The sequence below is a fragment of the Hordeum vulgare genome, chromosome 3H, assembly GCF_904849725.1.
Source record: "Hordeum vulgare subsp. vulgare chromosome 3H, MorexV3_pseudomolecules_assembly, whole genome shotgun sequence".
NCBI classification, from domain to species: domain Eukaryota; kingdom Viridiplantae; phylum Streptophyta; class Magnoliopsida; order Poales; family Poaceae; genus Hordeum; species Hordeum vulgare.
In genome coordinates this window covers 421987799-422009586 of record NC_058520.1, presented here as the reverse complement: position 1 = coordinate 422009586, position 21788 = coordinate 421987799, and the positions used below count along the sequence as shown (strand labels likewise).

The window sequence follows — 21788 nt, the reverse complement described above, 5'->3', positions numbered from 1 at the left end:
GGGCTCCCTCACCACACCCGCTGCCTCCTATGTGACCAAGAGCCAGAGACCATCCAACACCTGTTGATCTCCTGCCCATTTGCGCGGCAGGCATGGCATGAGACATTGTCCTGGCTGCACCTCCCAATTCCTCTGCCGGTGCATGACGCTTCCATCCAGGATTGGTGGAGTAGGGCGAGAGACGCCACCCCACCACCGCTACGCAAGACACTGCGATCTGTCGCGCTGCTGGTCCCCTGGATGATATGGAAGCATAGGAACGCGTGTGTGTTCGATCATATCCCTCCGTCGCTAGACGAGCTCTTAGATAGGATTCAAGATGAGGTTAGGTGTTGGGCTCGGGCAGGGGACAAAGGGCTTAGGGTAGCCTTGCCCCCAACCTGGGACGTCCACTAGACCTGCATGTAACTGTGTTGTCATCACCTCTTCGGAGGCTGTAATTTCCCCCCCTTTTCAATGCAAAGAAACGCAAGGCTTTTGCGTTTTCTCGAAGAAAAAAAAAGAGTACAACACCTTGGGTGTCAAGTTAGGAAATATTATATATGTGCAGGTCATGTAAGGTTTGAGAATCAAACAAGAACAATAAATCTAGGATAATCAAACATCAGATTTTTATCATGGCAAACTGAAAGAGGATGGCAATTTTCTTTAGCGAGCATGGCAAATCCTTGCCATGTTCACATTTTTGCTAGGAATTGCCATGCTCGCTAAAGGAAATTGCCATCCTCGTGAGAACATAATTTACCATAAAAAACGTTCGATTTGTCATGCTTAAAAATCTGATCCTGTAAATCTAATCTATAGTTATTCTCTCATCCCAATCTATGTCCACCCAGTCCCTCACAGACATGCCTTCTGGCTATCTTCAGCACGGTAGCTATCCAGTTGTGAATCAAGATTCACAACAGAAAAATAGTCGGTAGTCTTACTGACATATGGCCCAGGCAGGTTCACTATACGGAAAAAGGCTTTCGCCCTGCTTATAGATAAAGCAAACCACCATATCCATACAAACTCAAGTCAACAGCAAGTTCACTATCATACCCATTCATATAAAGGAGGCATGCATGCATCAGGGAGAAAAGAAAAACAGCACCCTGCTATAAGTTATAATCGTGATTCAAAATCCAAGAATAACAATGTAGTTAGTAGTTACTGTATTCCCTGGTTATCCCAGCCAGAGTCTATCTCTAGTACATCGGCCACTGTTAATCTATATTTGATTCAAATCCAAATTTCAATTTGTTTTCAAAGAGACCATATGCAAACCAGTTTGGCCACTAGCTGGATAAATCTGGCTCTTTTATGTCTCCAGACCCATATGACAAGTACTAATTCACCGTCTGAAATCAGTCCACTAACAAAATTATGAAGTGATCCTAATAGCATAGGCAAGTTATATCCTACCTCCCAAGTCGCAACTACCCCTAGTCCAACAAAAAATACCCAGTGGAACTTTATTACCTTCAAAATGGATAAGCCATGGCCAAGTATAACCCCTAAGGCCCTAACACAATCAATGTCTTGCTGCTGTGGCAGTATTCAGAGACTTGACATGATGTGCAACCAAACCATTGCATATAAACATTGCCTATGGGGTTCTAACCCATCGGTTATAGTTTGCATCAAATAGTTTATAAGAGTTTCTTACCGACACCTAAGGTTCGCTGCTTACTCTATATTGTTAAATATAGTGTTATAGTCATCACCAATCAACAAAATAATGTTAGTCGTTCTTTCTGTTCCCAAACATTAACTCCGCTGGAATAACTAAAAACAGCAATCTTAATTTCACTCATGCCAGAATAACAGCACTCACAATTATACAGAATTAGCATGCTGAAAGCTATTTGCTCATTACAAAGCATACCAGCAAGTCGGTGAGTAGTCTGAATGTAACACTCAAACCTGCTAATATTTGTGAACCTTGTTTCACCTTGATGGCTTAATTGAGTTGTAATACATAATACAGTGAGATTTGAGAAGGCATCATCATTCATCTAGTTCTACAGATTCCAACATCAGTAACAGCAGTCCTTGTCTACAGCAGACACACTTAATTAACAGAAGATCAATTGCTCCACTTCTCTTCAACCAATCCATATCTCACAACGATACGCAAGAACGCATTCCACTGCCAATCATAACCGATAAAGGAGATTTATTTGCAGAAGGCTAGCATGAAGTTGCATCGAGGATGAGAAGCAGAAGACTTGCTAATCTTGTGGTATGTACAGAACTGGAAGTGGGTCAGCTCAGAGCAAAAATCCTAAACTGCAGCATCTTTAGCATTGGACAACACATTGTATTTTTATCTGCCCACATGATCACATCAACTGGGGATCTGAACGAGCATAGAAATCGTTCCTGGTAGAGAGCAAACACATAATCTTTTAAAGTTGCAATGAAGTGTGGTCCCTGCAGTGAGATCTTGTGGCATCAAAACACCATCCTTAAAGAAAAAACTTAATGATTGTCCACATAGAGAATGCCTCTCCTTATTACTGGCTTCGGCCTCTGCACTGCTTTCCAAGTGACATGTACAATCCATTGAAACAAAACTAACATCACCCTGACAAACACAATGCTCTGAGATGATTTCCAGATAATGCCTTTTGCCAATTTCTTCTTGACAACCACCTACACCTTGAGAGCTGTGCCATTTTCTAACTGTTACTAGTAGATTCAGTGAGCAAGATGAGAGAATGTCATGCATATCATCAATGGTTAAGCAATGCTTATTAAGCCGTACTGAATTTGAAAGAATATCACGAGACAACTTATAAACAGCACAGAAGCATGCGGAGCAACATTCATATAGACATGAAGATTTTGGAACTGAGAAATTCTTTATGCTATCTTGCATGTGACCATTAATCGAATGATCTGACTGAACATCATTAAGAGGAAAGCCGGTATTCAACTCATTACCACTGCCATGAGATTCAGAAGACATTGTCTTCTTTGATACTTCTACATTGCCCGTAGTAGCTGGGCATGCACTTGAATTTTCTGCCCTTTGCATATTATTGAAATCTTCAACAGATTCAGAGAGGCTTTCAGATCTTTGAATATCTGGCTTGCATTTTTCTTTACCATTGGTTACTCTGGACATTTTCCAGCCATTGTTTACTCCACCAGATCCTCCATCGTTTATTACGGAATCTGCAGGTGCAAGAGTACCTTTGTGCGCATCAGGCGAAGCTGAACAGACAAGATCATGTTCCACTGCATCAATCCTGGGTATAGATGTCAAATGATCATTACCAATGTTGCAGGCCACACTATGAATTTTAAGTTGGTCAGGACCTTGTTGGACTGGCTTGTCATGCATCTCACTAGGACAGGAAGCATGGCCAACCAGATGGTCGTGTGACTGTTGGGCTGAAGTGTCTTGGACCTCGGTAGAGCCGCCAACAGGACCAGAGAGTACATTGCTTTCTGTAGCGTAACTGGTACTTTCACACTCTCTTGTGCATGACTTTCCTAGACTTGCTGGCTTTGTACCTAATGCTCTTGTCCTACTGTCAGGATGTAATCTGTAGATGAAAGCAAAAGGAAGAAAACAAAAGGTCAGTAAAAATTCGTCACAGGATCAGCAATATTGAGTACCAAAATGATCTTGCTGGCCTAGCACACCTGACTTAAGAAAGAAACAATACTGGTAATCAATAGAAACATAAGACTGATTCGTCAGGCATACCTTTGGAAGGTGTATGCCCAGCTGTTCACGATGTCATCCAGATATGCTACTTGAGATAGAATATGGAAGTACCGATATCGACTTTTCTTTTCCAAAATTTTAATTCGGATCTGCTCAACTAACAGTTCCAAGACCTTTCTCACCTCAGCACAGACTTCCATAACAGATGCATAAACACCTCTATATGCTAATAAACCAACAGCAACCAATCCTCTCACACAAAGGAACTTCTCCTTACCCTTAACAACACTCTGTCCTTCAGACAATGATTTATCGGATGAGCTACTGCCATGTAATAAACAGGAATTAAACGGCCAGCCTTTCCATGGTCCATTTATATCAGTGCAGGGGCCTTCACGCAGTTTTGAGGTAACCCAACAGAGTTTAGAGAACTGCGGGTGCTGCAGTATCTGGATTCCGAAGGCAATAATAGAAAGTGATTCATTGCCCTTCATAGTTCTACTAGAAGGATTTCTTGAGACAAGTTTCTCAGGATCTTCCTCTTTATCTTTCACATCAGACGCTGATGGATGTGGCTGAGCATTGCATGTGGGCAGCTTTGTAGGGTATGAGGGCCGTTCTTCAACATACAAAGAAGACTTCGCCAATATGGTGGATTCCTGATTCTCACAGGATTTAGATTCATCTGGTGCACTAATTTCCATGGGAGCAAAGACTTCTTTCTGTTCATCACGATTGTTATGAGCTCTGTCATGCAATAATTGAACATGATGCTGAATTAAGTCATGTGATAACCGCAAAGCACATGAATCGAGCACCTCGTCCCAGCTAATAGAGCTATCAACATTCACAGAGAATCTTGGTACAGTGTGTTCTGAAGAACTAAGACATTGATCTACAACATGTGTGCTGAAGAAATGCTTTACTCCGCATGGAAGATCTTGGAACTTCAGCTCACTAGTGGCCTGTAAGTGAATTATCAGCTATATATACAATTTTTATATAATCAGGTCAGTTAATTACCACTAAATCTCAAGTCTAAAGAGTAATGGGTAATCGCCAATGGTGATAACATTCACCGTGTTCAACATGAATATGAGATGAAAGATAAACCAGCAAGGCAGCAACAAATGAACCAACCATCTCTTTATCATTTGCACAAATAGACTACATAACAAATACTCCCTCTGTACCTAAATACTTGTAGTTGGGGAGAACTAGACATAACTGAGCACATCACTATTGTTGCTATTAAGATCCAATGGGCGAACTACTGCTATATAATGTTGCACAATTGAATTTGAGCAATTACTCACAGCTACGAACTACTGTACTTGCTACTAACTTCTAGAGCGAATTTGGGGTTAGTTTGGCAATACAGTGGCTTTTAGGTTACGGTTTTGTTTATTAATTCCAGATATCCTCGGTAATTAACTAAGAGCCATAGCAGAAATATTTCACAATAATTGGTAAAGAATATCTCAACTAACTATATGTTGCAGCATGGACTGATCACAACCTTTATGTCATTTTAAGTTTGTGTTGTAAGGCCCAAAAGCATGATTTAACAAAGATAAATACAAAATATCCTTTACTTGATAACAGTTTTAGTTGTTTTTACTTTTTAGTTTAGATTATCATATAAAAAAACGCAAACAAGGTGATAACATGACTAGAAATCCTCAGAGGCGTACTCATCGTGTTAATGAACTTAAATGCAGTATTTTACCATTAACTTATGCACATTCCTTTGTGACATATTATGGAGGACAGTACGAATATGCATACATATATCCAGAAAATCTCAAGCAAAAAGGAAGTGAAAAGACATATGGCATGAAGAGTGGAGATGAAGCTTACCAGAACACTTATGGATACAGATGCTGACAATGAACTCATCTGATCAACCAAAGTATTCCAAACTTCTGAACATTTTGGCATGCTTTCGACTGGCGAGGAGGCCAACTTGCTTGTACCCATGTTGCGCCCATGATCTTCTGTTTCCTGTTCATGGACCGTGTTGACTGCCCACAAATCAACTCTAGGCATGTAGATTATGCACCTTTCAAGGTGTAGACCTTTCACTGGTCAGGGAAAAGCAAAAATAAACTATGGTTACTCACTTATATCCACTTGGCAACAAATGGAAGACACTAATAGAGTACTAGATGGATAGTCAATAGATCATTGGACATCAACTAAAAGAGGAATTGGGCATAACATAGTTTACCTATATATAAAACCATAAAGGCACTCTTCTCCAGGAACATATAAGTTACTGAAACAACATTACATTGGTTGTTTTTTAATATTATGACAATGGCTTCTAAACTCACATGATGTGGCCAAAAAAGGATAATGGTTCAGCTAAACTAAGTCTGCTAATTTACATCAGGCCAGATATGGGTTGGCAACTTGGCATAAATTCAATCTAATAAAAGAATCATCATTGCTATGGTGCATCAATCTTCAGTGCATACATTCAGTAATCTAACTTGGCAATGTGCAGCTCAACTGAAACGAATTCAACCTCAAATGGATAAAACAACTTGAATTGTCCAGTGTAGATACATATTAGCTACATATTCAACTCGCTTTCTAATTAGTGATGAAATCTTCACAGGAAAATGCAACTTTGATCAGCAGAAAGATCCAACATCGGGTGCATAACTATCTTCATATATAACTAATTTTCTTGATAAAACAAGTTTTGGGTTTTCAATGTGTCAACTGCACAGTGCTTGTGAAAAGTCAGTTGGTTGTGGATGGCTGGCAGCCCATATTAGATAAGAGTAGCGCATGCACATCAGTGAAGCCCAATAAGATAGCTATCTATAGTGTATTTGTCTATTTAAATAGACTCCTGAATACATGACTGAAGGTTACATCCAGGAAAGCTCCTACTTTCTAAGTAACATCCAAACCTGTTTATACAAGACAGAATATGTTGTGGCGTTATAACTGCAGAGAATACTAATACGAAGTCATGGCAGAAAATGACAGCGTTCTCTATGATGCTGCAGTTACTGTGCAGCAGGCAACAGTAGCACCATGAAAATTTCATAATGACAGGATCTGCTTGCAAAGTGAACAAATTTAAGCCTAAAGGAAGTTGCCGACTTATCATCGATTCTTGAACAAATAACTTTTGAGTGGGCATTAATTTCACATACTCACGTCACGAGTCACCTTTTTTAGATGGTGGAGATTTTATTCATCCCCAGCCTCTGTTACATGCATATGACAGTCCAAAATGAAAAAAAAATACACAGACAAAGAACATTAACACTCAAGGCACAGGAAAAGCACAGACGAAAAGTTAACTGCTAATTTCTCAGTCAACATTTCAGAAGTAAATGGGAAAAAAAGGAACTTACACAGAATTTGCGTCAATCCATTAAGGATGTCACCATTTCCCTCCTGTGCCATAGTTGCAAGATCAAGCTTGTGTATTACAGTCTGACCCACAAAACCATGAAGAAGGCAACGAACTAGATGTTGTTGGCCTGATCCGGGTGCTCCAGCAACTAAAGCTCGAAAACCTGTTAACTTATATGCTAACCCTCCTTTGTTCAGAGAACAGGTGGAACTCAACCTGCGGTCATCGAACTTCTCATGTTGTTTGTTTTGACTTAACAACATTGAACCATGATTTCCTAGTTGAGATGCTGTAAGACCATAGCTTGACAAGATTGATACAATTTTATCTCCAATATCTTTCTGCTGTATCAAAACGGGAAGATAGGAACACCAGAAAGTGTGAGGTACGTTGTTCTTTTCCATAGACGAAAACACCACTTCCTTTATAGAGGAAGATGCCGTCAGAAGAGACAAAGGTAACCAGATTCGTTCATCCAAACAGAGGGAAATAAGGAGGTGAAGCAATGGTTTAAGAAGGCATGGTAAAAGATAGGAATCAATAGGAGCGGAAACTAGATCATTTGCAGCAATCCCTGCTTCCCTTTGTGAACAGGGTGGGGGAGCTGCTGCAAGAGCAGACAACCAATCCCTTTCCTCCACGTCGATTGATGGTAGAGGAAGTCGTCCATGTTCAGTTCCTTTCTCAGCGAAGCGTAAGATATCTTGCAATGGGCAAGTCCTTTTCAGAGCATTTAATGCAGCTTGGGTACAAATTGCCTGCAAATCAGCACCAGCATATCCAATAGTTTGGCTTGCAACAGCTGAAAGGAATGTGCCTGAAATAGGACTAGGCCAGTTTTTTGTGTGTAACGAAAGAATGGCAGATCTAGCCTCTAGGGTGGGGAGCGGGAAGTATATCTCACGATCAAACCTTCCTGGTCTCCTAAGAGCAGGGTCTATAGCATCAGGACGATTTGTAGCCCCTATTACTATAACCGAGCCACGTGATTTCAAACCATCAAGTAACGAGAGCAAAGTCGCCACAACTGAATTGTGCGTCTGGTCTTGTTGTCTGGATCTACAAGGGGCTAAACCATCCATCTCATCAAAAAATATGATAGAAGGTTGGCATTTTTCAGCTACCTGGAATAGAAGTCTTAACTGCCTCTCAGCATCCCCAACATACTTGCCCAAACAATCAGCGCCTTTTCGAGCAAAATAAGCAATCCTTCTGTTACCCTGAGAGCATGCCCCTATTAGTGCCCGTACAACAAGTGTTTTACCAGTACCAGGATGACCATGCAGCAGAACACCTCTTGGTGGTGTAAGACCTAAAGAGCTAAAGAATTCAGGATATAGAAGGGGCAGTATCACCACTTCTTTCATGCTCTGAATAACATCACTCAGCCCAGCAACAGATTCCCAACCACGGTACGCCTCGTCATTTTCAGAAGAACCTCCTATGTAAACAGGTGCAATCCTCAAAAGATCTCTGTTTAGCCTCTTCCCCTCACGTTTCAAGAACTCTTCATCTTCCCCACAGTTCTCTAACCATTTCTCTTCAGCCTCTATATCCTTTCTCCATGCATCATGTGACAACTTTCTGATATTGGCCTTCATCTTTTTTATCTTCATCTTCCTGAGTAGTTCAGCATATTTATCTCCTTGGGGTTGGAAGAGATGTCGATGATCATTGCAAGTTATAAGAAACTTCCGGTGATCAAATATGCAGGCTTCTGTTCGACTACAAGGCTACAGAATAGAGATGGGGAGAAAAATAATACATATTAAAGAGAAATAATTAATGATGAAGTGCAGCCTAAGCATATAAAGTAATTACCAAATGGTAGGTTTTTGGACATCGATCAACACGGCACCCAATAGTTGCTCCAGGTCTACCACATCGACTGCACTTCAAAAGCCTTCCACGGCAAAGTGCTGCCCTTACATTTTTTAGGCACCCTAAACCAGCAAAGTAAACCTGAAATTTAACACCAAAAAATGATTTTCTTATCACAAATACATTACAAAAAATCTCAGCATCACCAAAATCGCATTCAGTTGTTTTTATTAGCAATACATTCTATTGGAATTCAGTAAGCAATCCACAGCAACCAATGTTGATCCATAACCAGTTAACCACGTAGTGGAAGATACTATTTTCAGGAAATACAATCATGGTGATAAAGAGGGGGTTACTGAGGAAGTGAGCCTAACTAACTTGGGTGAGGCCATGAGAAGGTGGATGTACAAACCCACAATAAGTCCTCGCGGCGCAGATCTGAGCTCCTATTTACATTGGGGGCTTTCCCTACACTGTGGGAGGGGGGGGGGGGGCTATAGACAAGGGCATTGTTGCATGCCTTCTTTTTTTAAAATAGAGCAAAAGAACAGCAATAATAAGCAACAGAAGAAAGTAGTAACTCAACATACACATTCAAATAGCACATAAGAATTTTGAAATGCATTGCAGGAACTGACCTCGGGACTCCAAACTGCACAATTCTGATGAACCCAGACACGGGCAATCCCAAATCTATCATGTATTGGACCCAGTAACCTTCCAAGCCATCCAGGATCGTCACTGAACCCATCCCATATATCATAGTTGGGCTCCTCTGAAGGCATAGCACCCTCATAGGCTTCATTCTCGCTGTCAGCAGTATCATGCAGTGCAATCTTGGGTGGCCTCCCATCAGTCCCTCCTCCACATAGCCCACACCTCCTTCCTTCTTTAACATCTACAACTCCTCGTTTTTCATCTGACACTAGAGATTTCCCGACTCTCTCGTTCAGAGCGTCCTCAGACAACACTATATTTGGGGCATCATCCATCTGTCCATCCTGCTGGACCTCTTCCACTTGCTCATCAGGACCATGACCATCAAGTTCCATTTGCTGCTCATCAGGAAGGTTGCTCGCTTCTGCAATCTGCCCATGGTGCACATCGAGCTGTTCATTCTCCCCTAAATCGCCGAACTCAACCTCATCAGCATTCTCATCACCATTTTCTCCTTCTAGTACAGGTGAATCCAACTCTTTGGTTTTCTCTTCCTCTTGCAAACTATCCTCGTCCCCCACTTCCTCCATGTTGCCTTCGTCTAGATCAGTTCCTGCACCGGTTGCTTCTTCCTCCTCCTCATACTCATCATCTTCCTCCCCTACTCCTTTTTCCTCGTCTTCTTCTTCGACTACAGTGACACCCTCAGCAGCATCGTGAGTTTCTACACTAACATCGATGGTTAAATTGATCTCCCCCTCTGTGACTTCCATCCCACGCGATGACAAACCTCCGCTCTCCTCGCCCCCCTCTTCCTTGGCCCCCTCCTCTTCATCTTCGTCTTCGTCTTCAACCCACAGGGTCCTCACTCGCCGCCCCGCGCCGGCCTTCCCCTTAGCCCTATCTCGCAGCCGCGAGCGCCAAGCCGCATTTCCCCCGCCGTCCTCCTCATCCTCCTCGCCGTCCACTACTCGGGCAACAGCCTGGCCCCGTGCCCTTCCCTTGCCCCCCCTCCGCGGGCTCCCACTGGACCCGGCCACGCCCCCGCCGCGGCGGGGCCTCATGCGGCGGGGCGAGGGAGCCGGCGAGGTGTCGAGCGTGACGGGCGCGCGGCGTGCCCGCGTGCTCCGGCGGACGGACTCCGGGTCGGAATCCTCGCCGCCGCCGCCGCCCGGGGGAGGCGTCGGCGCGACGTCGCAAATGGCGTCGAGGCGTTTCTGCTTCTTCCGACAGCGGGGTGAGGCGGCAACGCCGCGCCGCCGCTTCGGCATCGAGGGGGGGGGGGGCGATCCCAGTCCGCGTGCTAAGCGAGGGTTTTGGGGGTCTCGCTCGCTCAGCCTCCAGAGTCCAGACGGCTGTGGGTGTGGGTGCGGCGGCGCGTCCAGTCGAGGGGGAGGGTTACGGGGAGGGCAACTGATGTCAGTCTCAGGCACCGATTTACAGTTACTGATAGGTGGGCCCCATGTTTTCCTCGGCTGATCGGCCATTGCGGCTAAGAGCATCCCCACTCGATCGCCCCCCACCGGTTTGAAATAAGGCAGTGTTGTGCGCCGGCGCGACGGGCGAAAGCGCCGCACGATCCATCACCCCACGCGTCCGCATCGTTGGATCTTTATGCAATATTTTTTTTTTGATGCAGCAAAATTTTGATGCGATGCAATAATTTTTTTAACGGTTGCAACAAAAATAAAATTTGTAGCAAAAAAATCTACATGATCATAGCAAAAAAACAAAGTTGATGGTGCGTGGTAGCAAAAATCAAACGCCGGTTGTAATAAATATTTACGTGACGTGTATGCAACTTTTTTAATGAACGGTTGCAACAAAAACTGATGCCGGTTATAACAAAAATTAACACGGTTGTAGCAAAAGTAAAAAAACATCGATTGTAACGAAAAATTCGACGAACTGAAGTTGCAACCAAACGTATATGTAGTTTTTTTACTGGACAAGTGTAGCAAAAAAATAACACTTGCAGCAAATATGACGCTGGTTGCAACAATTTAAACGAAAAAATGTTGCATGCCAAGTCAGCGGGCGCGCATGGTCGCGTGCGGCCGGCCGAACGGTTCGACCGGCGCACCGGCCAGAAACGTTTCCCTTTGAAATAGCGACATGTGAGGGGCACGCCGACGAAAAAATCGGTGTGGGTGTCGGATTTCCAATCGGACCCTCAAAGTCGCCTCAATCGCTTTTTTTAAATCAAATTCGGCTAAAAAATGGACCAAGCACGACACAAATTCGGTCAGATTCAGCGTATTCATTGATATTTGCACAAACTAAACTAAAACATATTTAAAACGGAAATTAAAAACTACTACTACCTCGTTGTCGTCTTGAACCTTCTACAGCCGAGAAGCTTGTACAAGTTGGTGTAGTCGTCGTCGTTGTCCTGCACTCCGCCGCCGTCCTTACTGCACCCGTGCCCTGGGTTGCCGTGGCAGACGGGTTTGGACGGCACAGATGCCTCCTCATCGCTGTCGTCGAGGATGATGTTGCCCTCCTCGCGGCCACGGCGTCGAGCGGCGATCTCCTCAAAGGCCGTCGATGGCGCTCCATCTCCTCCTGGACGTAGTCGTCCCGCGCCCATTTGAGCGCAATCTCGTCGAAGGCGGCCATGTCGAGGTGCCCCTACTTGACGGGGAGGAACCTCGGCTCGGTCTTCGGCTTGACGAGGCGGGAGGAGGAAGCCGGAGGAGAAGGGACGCCGCCCTCATTGATGGTGAGGGCGCGTTGCGCGTGCGCCGTCCTAGCGGTGTTTCCAACGGCTCCGGCTTGATGGGAAGGAGCGCCAGCGACCCGGAAGAGTAGGAGTGGGAGACATTGACCCGTTTGATCGACGTGTGTCCCATTGACCCACTTAAGATGCTGGACTGCGCCATCCCCTGTGGGGCATGCTGCGCCGCACATGCCGTCATAGCAATATTTTCTGTAACATGATACTTTTGAGTGTTTGTAGCATGATCTTTGTTGCATAAATTTTCCGTAGCATGATCTCTCTTGCAAAAAAAATCTACACATATTTTTGTAATGGAATCTTTGCTAGAAAAAAAAAATTAACATGATATGTGCTGATAAAAATAAGCAACACAACCTTTGTTGCAAAAATTTATGTAACAAAACTTTTGTTAAAAGAGTTTCTGGAGCAAGACTTTTGTTGCGAAAGTAAAGGACCATGCATGTCCGCAAGATTATACGGGATCTGACGGCTCGTGATCCGTCGGCCCAAGGATAACACTCCTTTTTTTAATATAAGTCTTTTTAAAGATTTCACTATGGATTACATACAGATGTATATAGACATGTTTTAGAATATATACTCATTCATTTTGTTTCATATGTAGTCAGTAATGGCTTTCTAAAAAGACTTATATTTAGGAACGGATGAAGTACGACAGTTTAAATTTGATATAGTATTGTACTCGCTCATCTTGTAAAACTTTTTTTCACACTACACTAGTTTCAAAAAGTCCTACATTATGGGACAGGGAGAGTATTATTTAAAAAGTTTTAAATTCTCTAGCAAAATAGGTCATGTTGTATTCTCTATATTCTTTCTATTGTATTACCTCTATTCATATCTAGAAAAATCTAAGACAAAAAGTTTGGGACTTAGAAAAAAATTATAATGTCTAATAACTACCAATCCAGTTATAATTTCAACGGCTACAATCCCAACTATTATTGTTCTGAATGATTGCTTTTATAACAGCTATATTTTCAATGGCTATAATTTCAGATCTATCGGTTTGTTCGGGACCCCTCCGATTCTCTTTTTAAACACAGATTTTGTTCATTTGAAATAACAATTACAACATTGTGAGGGTGGGTTACTTTGTCCTTTTTGTTGAACTGGTGGTCGACTATTGTTGTAATAGGTCTAGTTGAGCTTTTGCATGTTGTCTAGATTTTCGCTCCATAGCGTCTCTTTCGATGACACGCAGGCGCGGTGGGTTTTCGTAGTGCTTTGAACTCGCTCTCTGAAAGGACGTGGATGTCGCCTAGAGGGCGGGGGTGAATAGGCGATTTAAAATAATTATGGTTTAGACTTGAACAAATGCGGAATAAAACTAACGTTTATTTTGTCAAGCACAAAACCTAAAACAACTAGGCTCACCTATGAGCACCAACAACTTATGCTAAGCAAGATAAACAACTAAGTGATAACAAGATATATGACAAGAAACAATATGGCTATTACAAGGTAAATGCATAAGTAAAGGGTTCAGGTAAGAGATAACCGAGACACACAGAGACGACGATGTATCCCGAAGTTCACACCCTTACGGATGTTAATCTTCGTTTGGAGCGGTGTGGAGGCACAATACTCCCCAAGATGCCACTAAGGCCACTGTAATCTCCTCACGCCCTCGCACAATGCAAGATGTCGTGATTTCACTACGGGACCCTTGAGGGCGGTCACCGAACCCGTACAAACAAGGTTGGGGCAATCTCCACAACTTAATTGGAGGCTCTCAACAACACCACGAAGCTTCACCACAATGTCATATGGCTTCAAGGTGACCACAAATGCTCGGGGTAATCTCCACAACTTAATTGGAGACCCCGACGCTTGCCCGGAGCTTTACACCATAATGATTGAGCTCCGAGGCACCACTAAGCTTCTAGGGGTACCAAGTACCCAAGGGTAATAAGCTTCTCAACTTCTCACTTTCACGTATCACCATGGAGAACTCAAACCGATGCAACTAATGCAATGACAAGAACAAACGAAGTGGTCAAGTCCCTCACACTCAAATCCCTCCACAACAACAAAAGTTATGGACAAATATGAGAGGAAGAAAAAGGAGCTCACAAAGAACTCCAAGATCAAGATCCAAGGGGTTCCCCTCACATAGAAGAGAAAGTGATTGGTGGAGATGTGGATCTAGATCTCCTCTCTCTTTTCCCTCAAGAACTAGCAAGAATCATTGGAGGGATTGAGAGTTAGCAAGCTCTAAGAAGGTCAACAATGGGGGAAGAACATGAGCTCAACGAATAGATAAGGTCCAATGGGGAAGAAGACCTCCTTTATATAGTGGGGGAATGAATCCAACCGTTACCCCCACTCACAGCCCGACTGGGGCGGTACTACCGCTGTCCGGAGCGGTACTACCGCTCCCAGAACGTCCGAGGGAGCGGTAGTAAAAAATTACTACCGCTCCACGGACGGTACTACCGCTGGATACTGAAACTGCTCTAACTTTCGCATACGAACTCCGAATCGAGCAAACTCAAGCTTGTTGAATTCACAACGATAAGAGCTATCCAACAGCGACATAAAATCTTAAGAACATGCAGTTAGAAAATGCCAATGATATAGAGAAGTGAGATGTCTATGAATGAAGAACCAACAAAAACTTCCAACATCGAAAACATCAAAGAAGATGCATATGGACTCCGTTTTCGATGAACTCGAGCTTATCATGAAGATGACCATAAGCTCTAAAACTCACAAAGAGAAACACCAAACAAGAACCAAGAAATATGATGCAAGGATGCAAATGGTCTGAGCTCTCAACGAACGACAGGATCAAGCTACTCACTTGAGACCCCCCCTTGACAGTACGACAATCTATCCTAAAATAGAAAACCTATAAAGGGCAAACCTATACCTTGCACCTAGTCCTCTTGAGCTAGATGATGATGATCTTGGCTTCCTCAAGATGGACCACCTTTCTTGATTGTCTTGGTTTGACGAAGACTAGTTGATTTCTCCCCCATACTCACTATGGGTGAGCCACTCTTAAGCACATATTCACAAGTCCATTGCCACCACAATGAATGACAAGCTTAAAGCATGATATCTTTGTGATGATCCACTTGAACTTGCACACCGCAATCTTGATGACGATCACCACTTGATGTCATCCTTCATAGGTTGAATGAGATCTTCCTCTTGACGCAAACCCATGGAGACACACCTAATCCCACATAGAACTCTCACGAGGACCATGTGTTAGTACACAAAAGCGTTATGGACAATGTTTACCATACCATGGGATCACTTGATCCCTCTCGGTACATCTTATACACTTTGTGTGTTGATCATCTTGATTTACTCTTTGCTTAGTATTGATCAACCTTGTGTATTTATGACCAATCTTTGGATAATACCTTGAATACCACCTTCGTCATCATATAAACTCCTTGACACCAACAGATGGACTTCAAGAAGTGCATATGGACAAATCCTTCGAATATAACTTAAGGCAACCATTAGTCCATAGGGATTGTCATCAATTACCAAAACTACATATGGAGAAATATGCTCTAACACTCCCTCCCCTACCTCATTCTTCCTCGATGATGTAAGACTTTGTATTTCCGTTCTAGTAATGGAAAGGGGGATAGCCCAGTTAAAAAAACATTACGAGGGTGGGAACACTTTCATTCAAAGACTCCTCAAACAAGTCAAAAATCAAAGAAAAGTTGGTCAACATAACAAGCCATGAGCAACTTTTTTTGCTTCTCTACTACAATGTTCAAACCTAGAGATTGAAAAACCACAAGCAAAATAAATATGAGTCGTCGAAAACCATTGTTTATGCTCCCGCGGATCATCCTTCGTTCCTCATCAAACCCAATAAGGAGTAGGAAAGGGCACTCTCTTGCATTGTCCATGTCGACCGATGCATTGTTCGCTCGATCATTTCTGATTGGCTTTCATTGTTGTGTGTTGTTCGTCTATCCTTCATACTTCGCCAACCAACCTATGGTTTCGCCTCCCTTCCACCTGCCGCTCCGGCAGTTGGTGGCCGGGAGGAGTGTCCCGGTGCCTCTACTCTCGTTAGTAGTTTAGGTTAGAGTTTTTTGGTCCTCCCAGGTGCAACGCTCAGGTGGATGGTGGCGGTGGAGCTCCGACATAGATTCATGACATCTCCGTGGGTGGTGAGGTTAGGGTTCCTTGTTGTGTCGCAAGATTTGGTGCCAAATGTTTCGATCTATTCAACGATTCAATGGCAAGGATTGCGGCTCCAGGACACGGTCACGACCCGGTCCCTGATAGGGCCCCGAATCTGTGCGCTTATTGTGTCAGTCCCTTGATCAGAGGCTGACACGCACAATTGACGATGAAATACCAAGAATACAACACATGTGATAGTATTTACATTGAAGGTCCAGTGCTTTACAATACACACTTGCTTGGCTCATGGGCTAGCTTACAATGCAATCATGCATCGGAGAAAATGGTCTAGTCTTGTAGCGTCCAATAACTCACATGCAAGAGTTGAGTATAGCATTGTAACCCTATTTCGTACCTTCCCCTTGTTATGGTAACCTACAACATGATACATTGCAGCCTTCCTCTTGGGTTGCTCTTGTTCATTTCCTTGGAAAGTTTATCCTTGAATTACTTCAACTCATCCTCCAGCTTAAGAAGATGTTCCTGCATGTAGTACTGTCTAACTCAAAGTCTCACTACCAACTTCTTGATTGCTTCCCATGCAGCATCTCTTGTAGTGTCAATGAATGTAGCTTGGAGTACTGGGTTAGTGACCACATGAAGTCATCTGGCCTCATGGTTATCTTCTGGATAGGAATATATGTGTACTTTCACTAGCCAACGGTTCCTTTCTTCATGCAAGACTGGGAATCCTTTGTGCACTGCCTCTCCATTCAGTCCCATGCTTAGCATTGTGTCTTTTAGTTTGCTTGGGAATTCCACGTATCCTTTCAGGGTCATACTCAACGTTGGCTTATGCTTTGCTGGATCCATGAATGTGGTCATCTATGTTGAATAAACGAGGATTAGAAATGAATGAGATGAGGACATACAGGACCATCTATGAAAATAGGTTTTGTCCTATGGGTTTTCCTGTTTCTAGGGTCACGTCATATAGACAACATGTGCCCCGATACCATATATCATGACCCAGCCCCTGAGAGGGGCCCGAATCTCCGTGCTTATTGTGTCAGTCCCTCGATCAATAGTTGACACGCATAGTTGACAATGAAATACCAAGAATACAACACATGTCATGGTATTTACATCGAAGGTCCAGCGCTTTACAATACAAATATGATTATCTCAGGGGCTAGATTACAATACAATCATGCAACAAAGATAATGTTCTAGTTTTGTGGCGCCCATCAACTCACAAGCAAGAGTTGAGTATAGCATCGTAACCCTACTTCATACCCCCCCTTCCTTATGATGACTTGCAACATGATATGTTTTTTTGACCAGAAGCTGCATGGTAACAACCCCACAACAAAGTTGAATTTGTTGAAAAAATAAGTTTACATATGAACAAATGTACAAGCCCAAGAGGGCAAAAAGGAGAAAAGAAAACTATCTAACAGGGAGAACTACAACAAACCTCAAGGAGGCAAAAAGGAGATCCATTTAAGAAGATCATCATTAAATCTAGCCTTAATTCTATGGGCTAGTGGAGAGATATCAGAAATGTAACTAGCCCTTCAACGTCAAAATAGGGTCTTATATTCTTGAAAATGTTGTCATTTATAACGGAACAGATGTTTCAAGAGGCCAAGAAAACCACCTCGACAGAAAATGGCTTATTAAAATCCCTCCTTGCATCAAAAGCAACAATAGTCATATCATCCCCTGCCTGCCAGCAGACGTGCAAATAATTCCAAACTCTGTAACTGAAATTACAGGTGAAAAACAGATGATCCCTATCTTCCTTGGCTTGAGCAGAGCACAAGACACACAAATTGGATTCAGAGACATTCCAGTGTCTCCTCTCTAGCATATCTTGGGTGTTGAGTCTATTCATGACAAGCATCGAGGCGAAAAACTTGATTCTCATGGTACAAGAACTTTTCCAAATCCAATTCACCACAGAGTTGGACACAATTGGTTTATGAAAGAAGGAGTAGTATTTATTAGTAGAGTATGCCTTTCCATCCTCCCTCCAAAGCCAAACAACATTCGTATCCTGTTGCCTTTGAGACACTGCAATCATTCCGTGAAGATCTTTAAGCTCCATGAAATCTCTTTTAGAGAGAGGCACGTGAAAAAGAGAGGAAAGGTCCCCCACAACAAACACTTATTCCACCGAAATCAAAGGATCAATTGCAAAGGATAACAGTCCCTGAAATCTATGATCCACTGGAACACTTGAGTCGCCTAATGTCCAAGAGTTAGACCCGAATATAACTGAATCACCTCTATTGACCTGCACTGAGGGGACCATCCTTAATTTATCCATGAGCTTGCAAATATCTCTCCACCAAAAGGATCCACAAAGAGCAGTAGCATGAGGACCCCTTGATGGTAATAAGAATTTCAAACCAAGTGGACCCAAGGTACATCAGCCTTGTTATAAATTTTGTTCACCTGTTTAAGGAGCAAAGCCTCATTCTGAACTTTCAAATTCATAATACCCAAACCTCCCTTTTTTTTCCTACAAACCAACTCCCAAGCACCAAGAGATTTAACAGAATCATGACCATATTTTCTCCAAAGACATTACCTTTGGATTCTTTCTAGCTGCTTTTAAATACCTGGTGGGATGTCCAAGATACACAGGAAAAACATTGGGACACAAGACATGGCAGAGATAATATACTGCAACCTACCACCATGATCCGCGAAAGAAGAGCAAACAAAAAGCTTTGTCTCCATACTATCCACAAGGGGCATGCGATCCATAATTTTGGGGTTGGTGGTACCAACTAGAAGCCCGAGGTGAGTAAAAGGAAGAGTCCCCACCACACATACAAAAACATCAGCTAATGTGCTGACCTCATAAGAATCCACATTAATTGGTAGCATATAGGACTTGTGGTAATTAACTTGTATTCCAGTGGATTGTGAGAATTGAAGCAACATACTTTTAAGAGAAAGAATCTGCTCTTCATCAGCAGGCAAAATAATAAATGTATCATCTGCATACTGGACAATGGGATAGTCATCGTCATGACATGGTATTGGCAGCTTGAGCAGTTTTTTGGAGAGCATGTTATTAACCACAGACCGGAGAAGATCAGCAGCAACTGCATAACACCTTTTTTACAAACAAATGGTCTTCCAGGGAACCCCATTGAGGAGAACAGAGGAAGTACCAGTGGTGAGAAACTACTTAACCCAGGATATCCACTTGTCATTAAAAGCGTTGTATTTCAAAATATGAAAAATAGCTTCATGTTCAATGGAATCAAATGCTTTCTTAAATTCCAGCTTGAGAATCAAGATTGGCCTTTTAGACCGATGACATTGATGAATATATTCCAGTGTCCACCCCACACAAACCTGGATACTCCTAGACTTAACGAAACCATATTGGTTCTTATGAACACATTTAGAAATATCATCCTGAAGCCTGTTGGCATCCATTTTTGAGAGGAATTTAATTCCCATCCGAGTCAGAGACAGTGTGATACGGGGCAGACCCGTAGCTGTCGATCTTTCATGAATTGGAGGGGGTCCTCAAGAAAACGAAGAACACAGGGATAAACGGCAAGAAATCACAAGGGGAAACACTCAATAATAAGACCAATCACACATCTACTAGACTCACCACACACAGGATCCACAAAGGTACATGGACAACAAAGGAAAGTAAGATACATGGTAGAGTTCATCGCAAATCCCATGGGGAGATGGGGCCTTGAATCCACTTTGGGATCTTCCCTCGTAAGGGGCCTTGGCATCCACTACGTGGTCTTCTCACATGGCGGCATCTCTATGGGAGGAGGTAGTAGATGGAGCAATGTTCAACAAAAGATGTCTATGCATAAACTTGCCCTAGAAAGGAGGTGGGGTGGAGTATATATAGTGTTAGCCACGAAAGGGTAACTGGGAGAGAGATACAAGGCCAAAAGCCACGACTATGCATAGGGGGGGTTCGAACGTTCGGGGCGTCTCAGACATCCGAGGATTCGGCTCGATCGAAGTGGCGTCGGATTTTCGGAGGACGTCTGTCGCCCGGAGACTTGATGACCCACAAGTGTAGGGGATCTATCGTAGTCCTTTCAATAAGTAAGAGTGTCGAACCCAATGAGGATAAGAAGGAAATGACAAGCGGTTTTCAGTAAGGTATTCGCTGCAAGCACTAAAATTATCATTAAGAGATAGTTTTAAGATAAGGTAATTCGTAACGGGTAGCAAGTAACAAATGTAACAAAGGTGCAGTAAGGTGGACCAATCATTTTTGTAGCAAAGGACAAGCCTGGACAAACTCTTATATAAAGCAAAGTGCTCCGGAGGACACATGGGAATTTCTATCAAGCTAGTTTTCATCATGCTCATATGATTCACGTTCATTTCTTTGATAATTTGATATGTGGGTGGACCGGTGCTTGGGTGCTGCCCTTACTTGGACAAACATCTCACTTATGATTAACCTCTCTCGCAAGCATCCGCAACTACGAAAGAAGAATTAAGATAAATCTAACCATAGCATGAAACATATGGATCCAAATCAGCCCCTTACGAAGCAACACATAAACTAGGGTTTAAGCTTCTGTCACTCTAGCAACCCATCATCTACTTATTACTTCCCAACGCCTTCCCCTAGGCCCAAATAATGGTGAAGCGTCATGTAGTCAACGTTCACATGGCACCACTAGAGGAGAGACAACATACATCTTATCAAAATATCGAACGAATACCAAATTCACATGGTTACTTATAACAAGACTTATCCCATGTCCTCAGGAACAAACATAACTACTCACAAAGCATATTCATGTTCATAATCAGAGGAATATTAATAATCATTAAGGATCCGAACATATGATCTTCCACCAAATAAACCAACTAGCATCAACTACAAGGAGTAATCAATACTACTAGCAACCCATAGGTACCAATCTGAGGTTTTGAGACAAAGATCGGATACAAGAGATGAACTAGGGTTTGGAGAGGAGATGGTGTTGATGAAGATCTTGATAGAGATTGACCCCCTCTCGATGAGAGGATCATTGGTGATGCCGATGGCTTCGATTTCCCCCTCCGGGAGGGAAGTTTCACCGCTGGAATAGCTCCACCGGAGCTCTTGATTGGTTGTGCCGAAGTTCCGCCTCGAGACGGCGGCGCTTCGCCCCGAAAGCTATGATATGATTTTTTTTCTAGGTCAAAACCCTTCATATAGCAGAAGATGGGCACCGGAGGCCTGACAGGGAGCCCACAAGCCATAGGGGCGCGGCCAGGGGGTTGGCCGCGCCCAGCAGGCTTGTGACCTCCTGGTGGGTACCCTCTGGTATTTCTTTCGCCCAATAATTTTTATATATTCCAAAACAATTCTCTGTAACTTTTCAGGACTTTTGGAGCTGTACAAAATAGGTCTCTCG

The 21788-nt window shown here is 43.1% G+C and overlaps 1 protein-coding gene across 1 annotated transcript; it reads right to left on the bottom strand.

Moving 5' to 3' along the window:
• Window positions 1-1767: 1767 nt before the first annotated feature.
• Window positions 1768-11011, bottom strand: LOC123441817. The gene is made up of 6 exons (XM_045118036.1): window positions 9506-11011; window positions 8865-9005; window positions 7042-8776; window positions 5525-5748; window positions 3704-4629; window positions 1768-3539 (listed from the first exon to the last, which is right to left on the bottom strand). Exons 1-6 carry the CDS (start codon window positions 11009-11011, stop codon window positions 2333-2335), a joined length of 5739 nt encoding a protein of 1912 aa, XP_044973971.1. The 3' UTR covers window positions 1768-2332.
• Window positions 11012-21788: the final 10777 nt, after the last annotated feature.

Coding starts and splice junctions, on each gene's coding strand:
- LOC123441817 (XM_045118036.1), bottom strand. CDS start 11,011: ATGGCCGATCAGCCGAGGAAAACATGGGGCCCACCTATCAGTAACTGT. Junction 8,777..8,864: donor GTCCAAAAACCTACCATTTG/GTAATTACTTTA, acceptor TCTATTCTGTAG/CCTTGTAGTCGAACAGAAGC. Junction 5,749..7,041: donor TGGATTGACGCAAATTCTGT/GTAAGTTCCTTT, acceptor TTCCCTGACCAG/TGAAAGGTCTACACCTTGAA.